This window comes from Mobula hypostoma, chromosome 6, assembly GCF_963921235.1.
Source record: "Mobula hypostoma chromosome 6, sMobHyp1.1, whole genome shotgun sequence".
Taxonomy (NCBI): domain Eukaryota; kingdom Metazoa; phylum Chordata; class Chondrichthyes; order Myliobatiformes; family Myliobatidae; genus Mobula; species Mobula hypostoma.
The window spans coordinates 92,717,678-92,730,211 of NC_086102.1; the positions used below are offsets into that span (position 1 = coordinate 92,717,678).

Sequence of the window (12,534 nt, forward strand, 5' to 3'; positions counted from 1 at the left end):
GCATGTGCGTGTGTGTGTGTGTATGTGCATGTGTGTGTGCATGTGTGTGTGTGTGTGCGTGTGCGTGTGTATGTGTGTATGTGCGTGTGTGTGTGCGTGTGTGTGTGCGTATGTGTGTGCGTGTGTGCATGTGTGTGTGCATGTGCGTGTGTGTGTGCGTGTGTGTGTGTGTATGTGCATGTGTGTGTGCATGTGTGTGTGCGTATGTGTGTGCGTGTGTGCATGTGTGTGTGCATGTGCGTGTGTATGTGTGTGTGCGTATGTGTGTGTGCGTGTATGCACTTTTGCATGTGTATATGTAGTATGTGTATACATACACATTTTAAGGATCAATGTGTTCAAGTGTACGTATGTGTGTATGTGTGTACTTGTGCAGGAATGTGCATCTACATGCACAAGTATATCCCCCACCCCCAGGACATACTCCCTTTTCGCTGCTGCCATCCCACACCACCAGGTTCAAGAACAGTTATTACCCCTCAACCATCAGGCTCCTAAACCAGAGAAGATAACTTCACTCAATTTCACTTGCCTCACTACTGAACTGTTTCCACAACCTATGGAGTCACTTTCAAGGATTCTGCATTTCATGTTCCTGATATTTATTATCATTTCTTTTTTTCTTTCTTTTTGTATTTGCACAGCTTGTTGTCTTTTGCACTCTGGTTGTCCACCCTGTTAGTTCAGTCTTTCATTGATTTTATTATGGTTACTGGATTTATTGAGTATGCCCACAAGAAAATGAATCTAATGATTGTCTATGGCAACGTATATGTACTTTGATAATAAGGTCACTGTGAACTTTGAGACCAACGTTGGGGGAGCTGTGTTGCATTCGGCCAGGGGAAGAAATGCCAGAGCTGTTGTGGCAGAGAGCAGAGGCCTCTGTAGTTGGGATGGAATTTGCACTGGTTTGGAGGCTGCCCCATCCCTTTGCTGCTGCCCTCCAGTGTTTGCTCAGGTCTGCCCTCCGGTGTTTGATCAGGTCTGCCCTCCGGTGTTCGCTCAGGTCTGCCCTCCGGTGTTCGTTCGGTGGTGCCCTCTGGTGTTCGCTCAGGTCTGCCCTCCGGTGTTCGCTCAGGTCTGCCCTCCGGTGTTTGATCAGGTCTGCCCTCCGGTGTTCGCTCAGGTCTGCCCTCTGGTGTTCGCTCAGGTCTGCCCTCCGGTGTTCGTTCGGTGGTGCCCTCTGGTGTTCGCTCAGGTCTGCCCTCGGTGTTTGATCAGGTCTGCCCTCCGGTGTTCGTTCGGTGGTGCCCTCCGGTGTTCGCTCAGATCTGCCCTCCGGTGTTCGATCAGGTCTGCCCTCCGGTGTTCGCTCAGGTCTGCCCTCCGGTGTTCGCTCAGGTCTGCCCTCTGGTGTTCGCTCAGGTCTGTCCTCCGATGTTCGATCAGGTCTGACCTCTGGTGTTCACTCAGGTCTGCCCTCCGGTGTTCGCTCAGGTCTGCCCTCTGGTGTTCGCTCAGGTCTGCCCTCCGGTGTTCGCTCAGGTCTGCCCTCCGGTGTTCGTTCGGTGGTGCCCTCCGGTGTTCGCTCAGGTCTGCCCTCCGGTGTTCGTTCGGTGGTGCCCTCTGGTGTTCGCTCAGGTCTGCCCTCCGGTGTTCGTTCGGTGGTGCCCTCTGGTGTTCGCTCAGGTCTGCCCTCCGGTGTTCGCTCAGGTCTGCCCTCCGGTGTTTGATCAGGTCTGCCCTCCGGTGTTCGCTCAGGTCTGCCCTCCGGTGTTCGTTCGGTGGTGCCCTCCGGTGTTCGCTCAGGTCTGCCCTCCGGTGTTCGATCAGGTCTGCCCTCCGGTGTTTGATCAGGTCTGCCCTCCGGTGTTCGCTCAGGTCTGCCCTCCGGTGTTCGTTCGGTGGTGCCCTCCGGTGTTCGCTCAGGTCTGCCCTCCGGTGTTCGATCAGGTCTGCCCTCCGGTGTTCGCTCAGGTCTGCCCTCTGGTGTTCGCTCAGGTCTGCCCTCCGGTGTTCGCTCAGGTCTGCCCTCCGGTGTTTGATCAGGTCTGCCCTCCGGTGTTCGCTCAGGTCTGCCCTCCGGTGTTCGTTCGGTGGTGCCCTCCGGTGTTCGCTCAGGTCTGCCCTCCGGTGTTTGATCAGGTCTGCCCTCTGGTGTTCGCTCAGGTCTGCCCTCCGGTGTTCGCTCAGGTCTGCCCTCCGGTGTTTGATCAGGTCTGCCCTCCGGTGTTCGTTCGGTGGTGCCCTCCGGTGTTCGCTCAGGTCTGCCCTCTGGTGTTCGCTCGGTGGTGCCCTCTGGTGTCCGCCAGGTGCTGCCCTCTGATGTTTGCTCAGGTCTGCCCTCCGGTGTTCGCTCGGTGGTGCCCTCCGGTGTTCGCTCGGTGGTGCCCTCTGGTGTTCGCTCGGTGGTGCCCTCTGGTGTTCGCTCGGTGGTGCCCTCTGGTGTTCGCTCGGTGGTGCCCTCTGGTGTTCGCTCAGGTCTGCCCTCCGGTGTTCGCTCGGTGGTGCCCTCCGGTGTTCGCTCAGGTCTGCCCTCCGGTGTTTGATCAGGTCTGCCCTCCGGTGTTCGCTCAGGTCTGCCCTCCGGTGTTCATTCGGTGGTGCCCTCCGGTGTTCGCTCAGGTCTGCCCTCCGGTGTTTGATCAGGTCTGCCCTCCGGTGTTCGCTCAGGTCTGCCCTCCGGTGTTCGTTCGGTGGTGCCCTCTGGTGTTCGCTCAGGTCTGCCCTCCGGTGTTTGATCAGGTCTGCCCTCCGGTGTTCGCTCAGGTCTGCCCTCTGGTGTTCGCTCAGGTCTGCCCTCCGGTGTTCGCTCAGGTCTGCCCTCCGGTGTTCGCTCAGGTCTGCCCTCTGGTGTTTGCTCAGGTCTGCCCTCCGGTGTTTGATCAGGTCTGCCCTCCGGTGTTTGATCAGGTCTGCCCTCCGCTGTTCGCTCGGTGGTGCCCTCCAGTGTTCGCTCAAGTCTGCCCTCTGGTGTTCGCTCAGGTCTGCCCTCCGGTGTTTGATCAGGTCTGCCCTCTGGTGTTCGCTCAGGTCTGCCCTCTGGTGTTCGTTCGGTGGTGCCCTCTGGTGTTTGCTCAGGTCTGCCCTCTGGTGTTCGTTCGGTGGTGCCCTCTGGTGTTCGCTCAGGTCTGCCCTCCGGTGTTTGATCAGGTCTGCCCTCTGGTGTTCGCTCAGGTCTGCCCTCCGGTGTTCACTCGGTGGTGCCCTCTGGTGTTCGCTCAGGTCTGCCCTCCGGTGTTCACTCGGTGGTGCCCTCCGGTGTTCGCTCAGGTCTGCCCTCCGGTGTTCGCTCAGTGGTGCCCTCCGGTGTTCGCTCAGGTCTGCCCTCCGGTGTTCGCTCGGTGGTGCCCTCCGGTGTTCGCTCAGGTCTGCCCTCCGGTGTTCGCTCAGTGGTGCCCTCCGGTGTTCGCCAGGTGCTGCCCTCTGATGTTTGCTCAGTAACACTCACAACACACTGGAGGAACTCAGCAGGTCGGGCAGCATCCGTGGAAAAGATTGATCGACGTTTCAGGCCGGAACCCTTTGTCAGGACTGTAGAGGGAAGGGGCAGAGGCCCTATAAAGAAGGTAGGGGGAGGGTGGGAAGGAGAAGGCTGGTAGGTTCCAGGTGAAAAACCAGTTAGGGGAAAGATAAAGGGGTGGGGGAGGGGAGGCAGGGAGGTAATAGGCAGGAAAGGTGAAGAAGGAATAGGGGAAAACACAATGGGTAGTAGAAGGAGGCGGAACCATGAGGGAGGTGATAGGCAGCTGGGGGAGGGGCAGAGTGAAATAGGGATAAGGGAAGGGAGGGGGAGGGAATTACCGGAAGTTGGAGAATTCTATGTTCATACCAAGGGGCTGGAGACTACCTAGACGGTATATGAGGTGTTGCTGCTCCAACCTGAGTTTAGCCTCATCATGGCAGTAGAGGAGGCCATGTATGGACATATCCGAATGGGAGTGGGAAGCAGAGTTGAAGTTGGTGCCTACTGGGAGATCCTGTCTGTTGTGGCGGACGGAGTGGAGGTGCTCGATGAAGCAGTTCCCCCAATCTGCGTCGGGTTTCACCGATGTAGAGGAGGCCGCACCGGGAGCACCCGATGCAATAGATAACCCCAACAGACTCACAAATGGAGTGAGACACTTCTCGGACACTTCTCTCCCCTTTCTCGATCTCTCGGTCTCCATCTCTGGAGACAGGCTGTCCACTGACATCTTCTACAAGCCCACTGACTCTCATAATTACCTTGACTATACTTCTTCCCACCCCGCCATATGCAAAAATGCCATTCCCTATTCCCAGTTCCTCTGTCTCTGCCACATCTGCTCCCAGGATGAGGCTTTCAGTTCCAGGACATCTCAAATGTCCTCTTTCTTTAAGGATCATGGTTTCCCTTCTTGCCGTCATCAACGATGCCCTCACCCGCATCTCCTCCATTTCCCGCACTTTGGCCCTCACCCCATCCTCCCGCCACCACAACAGGGACAGAGTTCCCCTTGTCCTCACCTACCACCCCACCAGCCTCCGGATCCAACACATTATCCTCCGCAACTTCCGCCACCTTCAACAGGACCCCGCCACTAAGCACATCTTTCCCTCTCCACCCCTCTCCGCCTTCCGCAGGGATCGGTCCCTCCGCGACTCCCTGGTCCACACGTCCCTCCCCACGGATCTCCCACATGGCACTTATCCCTGTAAGCGCAAGTGCTACACCTGTCCCTACACCTCCTCTCTTGCCACCATTCAGTGCCCCAAACAGTCCTTCCAGGTGAGGCAACACTTCTCTTGTGAGTCTGTTGGGATCATCTATTGCATCCGGTGCTCCCGGTGCGGCCTCCTCTACATCGGTGAAACCCGACGCAGATTGGGGGACCACGTCTTCGAGCACCTCTGCTCCGTCTGCCACAACAGACAGGATCTCCCAGTAGCCACCCACTTCAACTCTGCTTCCCACTCCCATTCAGATATGTCCATACATGGCCTCCTCTACTGCCATGATGAGGCTAAACTCAGGTTGGAGGAGCAACACCTCATATACCGTCTAGGTAGTCTCCAGCCCCTTGGTATGAACATAGAATTCTCCAACTTCCGGTAATTCTCTCCCCCTCCCTTCCCCTATCCCTATTTCACTCTGCCCCCTCCCCCAGCTGCCTATCACCTCCCTCATGGTTCCACCTCCTTCCACTACCCATTGTGTTTTCCCCTATTCCTTCTTCACCTTTCCTGCCTATCCCCTCCCTGCTTCCCCTCCCCCACCCCTTTATCTTTCCCCTTACTGGTTTTTCACCTGGAACCTACCAGCCTTCTCCTTCCCACCCTCCCCCCACCTTCTTTATAGGGCCTCTGCCCTTCCCTCTACAGTCCTGACAAAGGGTTCTGGCATGAAACGTTGACCGATCTTTTCCACGGATGCTGCCCGACCTGCTGAGTTCCTCCAGCGTGTTGTCAGTGTTGCTTTGACCCCAGCATCTGCAGATTATTTTGTGTTTACTGATGTTTGCTCATGCTGCCTTCTGGTGTTCATGAGGTGCTGCTCTCCAGTGTTCTCTTTGGTGGAAGAGAGACAATTTGGACAATTTACCATCAATCTATAGTCATGCCACTCAGGGACGAGCTGTATTATTTTTTGCTTTGGGATTGTGTGCTTTTTCTGCAATTGTAACTATATGTGCTATGTATAGTGGGTTGCGTGACTGTTGGGAATGTGTTTTGCACCTTGGCCCCAGAGGAACACTGGCTATATTGGCTATATTCATGCACGTTTGAATGATAATTCAACTTGAAATTCAAGATACATGTAAGCACATGTGTGCATGTATGTTTTTGTGTGTATTTGTATAGTTTGTATGTGTGTGTGCATTTGTGTTTGTGCATACATGTGTTCATGAGGTGTCTCTGTTCTCTACTTTGACCTGGGGTTTGAATTTTGGGCTTTGCTCTGTTTCCAGGTTTTATGGCCCCAGAACTCCTCGGAGGAGTGGAGTATGGTTACTCAGTGGACTACTTCACACTGGGAGTCACTCTGTATGAGATGATAGCAGCCAAGGGCCCATTCCGATACCGGGGCGAACACGTAAGGAGACGCTCTTGACTTACTCGTTCATAAATCTGTGTATTCAATGTTAATCAGATGTACAGTCAGCAGGACACGGGAGCTCAGGTTTGAGATTACAGGACCCAGCTCCAGCTGTAATCGGCTTGGTCATGCACAGAGATGGAGCGTCCTTCTTAATCAGCAACGACTTTCCAGACTTTCTGCAGATGCCCTGAATATATATGCCAAGGCATTATTATATATCACAAACAAGAATTTGTATGTAATAGGGCTTCTTTGGATTTCTGCATTTAATGATTGGATATTGTCACATTAATAATAATCATCATAATAATAATGTGCTTTAGTGATCCTGTGGGAAATTATTTCATTACAGCAGCAATGATTAAAAACACTCTGAGCAATAATAATAATAAATAATAATTAATATAATAATATTACCTAATAATAAAATACAGAATACTGTGCAATAATAATGTACGAAGTAATAAAACAGAGACTATTGTACTATGATGCGTGTTCTCCTGTCGCACAGAGATGAACCTGTTGTATATGCTTATTACATTCAATAGGGAAGATTTTCTGTAATGACCTTTGTGATGGCGGAGCTGAATGTCTGTTTGAAAAGGTGCTCTGCTTCTTATTCAGTAGTTCATGGAGAGGATGAGCCAGATTGTCCATAACAGATAACAGTTTGTTTAGTGACTCCTCTCCACCACTAACTCAAAAGAGTCTGGGTTGTAGCCCAGGATGGATCCAGCCTTCTTGATGAGTTTATCTAATCTGTTGCATCACCAGCAACGATGCTGCTCCCACAACATAAAGAAGCAAAGAAGACTGCACTCGCTACAACAGACTGGTAAAAGATTTTTAACATCGTGCTGCACACATTGAAGGAGCTCAGCTTCCTTAGAAAATAGAATCTGCCCATCCTCTTCTTGTAAACAGCCTTGGTGTTGGTTTTCCTGTCAAGTCAGTTGTTGAGGTGAACACCCAAGCATCTGTATGTCACTCCTTCTCCCAGAATGTATACAGGACTCCTGACAGTCGTCTTCCTCTTAAAATCAATCACCATCTTCCTGGGTTTGGCCACATTCAGAAGCAGATAATTCCTCACATACTGCTCCACAAACTTGTCCATCGTTCCTCTGTACTTACTCCTGCCCACCTCTGATACACTCAACCACCACAGAGACATCAGAGAACTTCTGCAATTGACAGGACTCAGATTTGTACTGAAAGTCTGAGGTGTACAGTGTGAACAGAAACGGAAACAGGACAGTTCCTTGTGGGGCTCCAGTTCCACTCACCACCACCTCAGACAGAGAACTACCCAGCCATACAAACTGGGGTCTATCTGTCAGGTCGTCAGTAATCCAGCAGATAGTGGATTGGTCTACGCCCATCTTTTGCAGCTTCTCGCTCAGAAGTGGCTGAATTGTACTGAAGTCACTATAGAAATCAAAAAATGTGATTCTCACAGTGCCACCAGCATCATCCAGGTGGGAGTGAGCTCTCTTCGACAGGTAGATGATGGCATCTTCCACTCCCACATGAGGTTGGTAGGCAAACTGTAGAGGGTCCAATGAAGATCTCACCTGTGGTCCAAGGTAAGTCTGAAGCAGCCTCTCCAGCACTTTCACACAAGAGATGTGAGGACAATTGCTCTGTAGTCAGATGATGTCAGATGGAGTCACCTTCTTGGGTACAGGAACCAAGCAGGAAGACTTCCATGGCACCCGGTATCTTTTCCTGACTCAGACTCAGATTGTAAAGGTACTGGCAAACTACCAGACAGCTGGCTCGCATGGGCCTTCAGTACCCTGGGGCTGATACTGTCCAGTCTAGCAGCCTTGCCTTGATGTAGCCTCTCCAATATCTCTCATCCTGACCCGCAGTGGTTATCCCCATGGAGATAGGAAACTCAAAAGCTGGGGGGCTTGGAACAGAAGCACTCACCAGAAGGGAGAGAGGGGTGGAGGGAGAAGTCTTCGGGGGCAGGGAGGGTGGGTGGTTTGGGCAAGTGGGGGAGGGGACAGCAGAAAGTCCCATGCTGAACCTGTTGAAAAACAAGTTCATTTTATTGGGCCTATCCAGGCAGTCCCCGATCTTCCTTTCTGCTTCATGCCCGACCACATGTCCTTTATGCTCTTCTGCTGGAGCTTGTACTCCAGCTTCCTGTAGGAGTCTTTGTACTCCCCCAGCCCTACCCTCAGTTCACTCTGTACTCGCCTCAGTACTTGTCTTTCTCCAGTCCTGAAGATTTTCTTCTTCATATTCAAAAGTTCTTCCAGGTCACTGGTGATCCAGGGCTTGTTGTTGGGAAGCAGTGTACAGTCCTGGCTGGCAAGATGGTGTTCTCACAGAATTTGACATTGTCTGTGATACAGTCAGTCATTTGGTTAATGTCCTCCCTGTGTCGCTCACATAACACATCCCAGTCTGTCCTCTCAAAGCATTCCTGCAGTGCCTCGTTAACAACCTGAGTCCACCTCCTTACAATCTTACACTCACAACACACTGGAGGAACTCAGCAGGTCGGGCAGCATCCGTGAAAACGATGAGTCAACGTTTCGGGCCGGAACCCTTCGTCAGGACTGAAGAGGGAAGGGGCAGAGGCCCTATAAAGGTGGTGGGGGGGAGGGCTCCTTTTTTTGCATGAGGAACAGACACGCAGACTGATCTATATCCACAGAGTAAGTACTCATCTTCTCCAGATATTCTGGAGGAACTGAATAACTAATCCAATGGTGCAGATACTGTACTCTGTAATAGTGATCATTTATTGGGTGAGGTTAGACAAGCATTCTTCAACCACTGCTACTCGAATTGGATTTGGGTCGCTCCACTGCAGTTCAGAGGAGTGAACTGTGCTGCCCCCCCAGTGGTTGTCAGGTAGAAGACAAACTGATTGCAGATTTCTGCAACATTCACAGACTCAGGGTTTTGTATGCCTGTATTTTACTGCTATATCGTATATGTGTTCTATGTGCCTTGTGTTGTGCATGACTGTTGGTGCTGGGTTTTGGTGGAACACTGTCTTGTTTGACTGTATTCATGGGTATTTGAGAATGGCTGACTGAATTAAACTTGGCGGGTGTGGGGAGAAGACAGGCAGACTTGTGGTTGTTAACAAAATGCTTTGGTTTATGATGGGAGCAGGAACAGAGAACTGAGAACTATTATTGGTAAGTCTTTGAAGATATAAGGGATGACATGAAGGAAGTTGAGCTGGAGTGTCACATCGTGCCCATGGTTGCACTGGATACTGTGTATAGTTCTGAAAGTATGTCATTGCCAAGGGGCTTAGACTCTGGGGAGGCAGACATGACTTGTCAGAATATATCAGTGACGAGTGCCTTCAGTTTTGAGGGGGTGGTGGGGAGGAAGGGGTTACTCCCCTTAAAACAGATTCTGATATGCCTAAAATAGTGAATATTATTGAGGGAATTAACAAGGAGTGGCAGAAACAGTGTGGCTGGCAGAGTTAGTGCCACACAGCCACACATCCTCAGCCCAGCGCTGACTGTATGGAGCCTGCACACTGTCCCTCTGACCAGGTCTGTTCCCCAGTGCAGTTCAGCTTCCTTCCACACCCTAACGTGAAGACTGGCCCCTCTCGTTGCCTGCAGTGTGTGGGTGAGTGGTGGGAACTGGGAGGGGGGTGTGGGGAAAATTAGGATTGGAGTAAAACTGAAATAGTGTTACAGGTTCAATGGCTGAAGGGTCTGTTTCTTTGATGTGTGAATTACTGACTCTAAGTGCTGTAACCAGGGGTTTCTTCCTTGGAGGAAGAAACCCTCTATAATATTGCTCTAAAAAGGGCCAGCACTGCAGTATAGGCTGAATACCCCTCCCACCGCCTGTTCCACCTCTATCTGGGATTCCTCTTCAGAGACTCAACACTGACTGTTTGCCCACTTCTGCCACCAGGTTGAGAACAAAGAACTGAAGCGACGGGTTCTCAACGACCCGGTCACCTACTCCGAGAAGTTCAGCGAATCCTGCAAGCTGTTCTGTGAGGCTCTGCTGGAAAAAGATCCCGAGAAACGTATTGGGTTCAGGAACGACTGCTGTGATGAATTAAAGGCTCATGCCTTTTTCAAGGATATTAACTGGAGAAAGCTTGAAGCTGGTAAAGTATAAAAATAGACTTTTTAAAAATGCAAGTTAAGTCTGATTTATATTTTTGAAAGAACCTACATTATTAAAAAGAAATTGCTTGTGTGATGTGGATTTATTGGTCTCCCTATTGCTCGGATAAACTTTGGTCACAGAGGCTGTATGTTGCAGTTGTACAAGAGATGGTTGAGGCTGTGTTTGGAATATTGTGTCCACTTTAGGCCTCTCTGCTATAAGTAAGATGCTGTTAAACTGGAAAAAGTGCAGGAGTTACAAGGATTTTGTCAAGACTCAAAGGATTGAGCTATGCCAAGAAGTTGAGCAGTTAAGTTAATATTTCTATTGCAGAGTAGGAGACCGAAGGGTTCTCTTACAGAGGTATTTAAAACTCTGAGGTGCATAGGAATGGTGCTTCTGCAGTCCTTTTGCCAAAGTCAGGGAATCAAGAACCAGGGGGGAGAGATTTAATACGAGCGTGAGGGGCAGCTTTTTCACCCGGGGGTGGTCTGTATATGAAATGAGCTACCAGCAGGGGTTGAACCAAGTACAATAACAATATTTACAAGGGTACTTGGATAGATTCATGGAGAGGAAAGAAAGGGAAATGGGCCAAACATGGACTAACTTGGAATGGAATCTTGGTCGGCATGGACTGGTTCGGCTGGACGGACTGTTTGCTGTGTGAGTCCATGGCTTTACAGCACAGACCTTCACATTCGAGCCTGGAGCCACATACATCCTTGGTAAGGTTTGCAGAACCTTGCAGAACTTTTGACCATTTGACAGTTTCATTGTTACAACTGTCGCATACCCCGTGACGGGTTAAAGAATCAGCAGAAATAGAAAACACTTTGGAGTCCAGTATTACTATTAACTAAGGCATCCGTTAGTCTTGCGAGACCATGGATCTGCGCCTGGAAAGTCTTCACTCTCCAGGGCGCAGGCCTGGGCAAGGTTGTATGGAAGACCAGCAGTTGCCCATGCAGCAAGTCTCCCCCCCTCTGTGACACCAATGTTGTCCAAGGGAAGGGCATTAGGACCCATACAGCTTGGCACCGGTGTCGTCGCAGAGCAATGTGTGATTAAGTGCCTTGCTCAAGGACACAACACATTCCCTCGGCTGGGGCTCGAACTTATGACCTTCAGGTAGCTAGTCCAATGCCTTAACCACTTGGCCACGTGCCCAGACTACTACTATTAACTAATATTATTTATCAGTAACTACGCAATACAGTAATTTAAATGCAGATAGATCAAACAGGTTAGCAGTGATTATATATAAGTAAGTGTGGAATATATAGGAAAACCAACCTTCTTCCTGTCTAGGGGTAAATAGATAGTCTTATAACAATGAGTAAAGTTCAGTTCAGTTTGTGGTACTGAGTTGAGTAATGATGGAGAGAGAGAGAGATTTAAGTCTTCAGGTAAGCTGAAGCCGTCAATCTTCCCGTTGTCCTCCGAAATCCTGTAGAAGTCACTGACTGTGACTTCAACAAAGGGGACTGTTCCTCTGTGGTGGAATCATCAACCCAGGGAAGGTTAGACACATAGACAATTCCCCACCAGTCAATACCTTTTCTCACTGCAAGAGCCACTGATCGATCTGCCTGATCAATCCTCCAAAAACCTGCTTTTTCTGTGGGCACAACAAAGCTCACTCAGTGTCCAAGAACATGTGCCAGATGTCTATCATCTGACCTCCTATTTACCTCACTGTACTGAGTACCAACTGTTATTCAAGTAACTCTCCCATCTCTGTCTGTGTAAGAATGCACTAGCAGTCCTTGGGAAGTATAAACACACTCCAGAGAAACTATAACATCGATTGTCCATCAAATAACGCTGCCCTCGGTCACCATAGCGACTTACGAGCTGCTCAGTGCCCTCTTTCTCCAGCTCAGCAGAAATCCAAAAGTTAGTCTTCGTCTCTCTCTCTCTCTCTCTCTCTCTCTCTCCCTTTTCAAAACAAGATGATGGTGTTAAATACCGCCCTCTCTCTCTTTTCAAAAGCACAGTTCATAGGGGTAATTCAGGACCCCGTCACACAACCAAAATTTGCTTCTCTTTTCTGATATTACTGAATTAGTGGAAGTGTTAGCTTCATTGTAGAGGGATAGATATTTATGTCTGTGAGTCAAAAGACTACCTTCTGTGTCTCACAGAGTGCAAGTCAAGTTTATTATCATGTGCACAAGAATGATGGGAACACAAGTACAATGACAAAGGTGTTTGTCACAGCTAGGGACAGACAACACGTGGAATAGAAGTCGGCTATACATGTTTATTGTGTTTCTTCTTTAATTGTTCTTTTAAAGATTTCTTTGGAATATGCTTTGTGATAATTTTCTTTTGAATTTTTTTTTCTGTAATAGTTGCTCTGTGCAGGGAGTGTTCTTGCTACACACAAGAAATGCTTCTATGGAAAACAGTCT

General features: G+C 50.0%; 1 protein-coding gene across 1 annotated transcript in view; it reads left to right on the forward strand.

The window, feature by feature from the left end:
• grk1a (G protein-coupled receptor kinase 1 a) overlaps positions 1 to 12,534 on the forward strand; it is a 54,219-nt gene that overhangs the window by 35,390 nt on the left and 6,295 nt on the right. The window contains exons 5-6 of the mRNA XM_063051210.1: positions 5,874 to 5,998; positions 9,914 to 10,115. Coding sequence (XP_062907280.1) covers positions 5,874 to 5,998; positions 9,914 to 10,115 — 327 coding nt within the window. The remainder of the gene's footprint in view (positions 1 to 5,873; positions 5,999 to 9,913; positions 10,116 to 12,534) is intronic.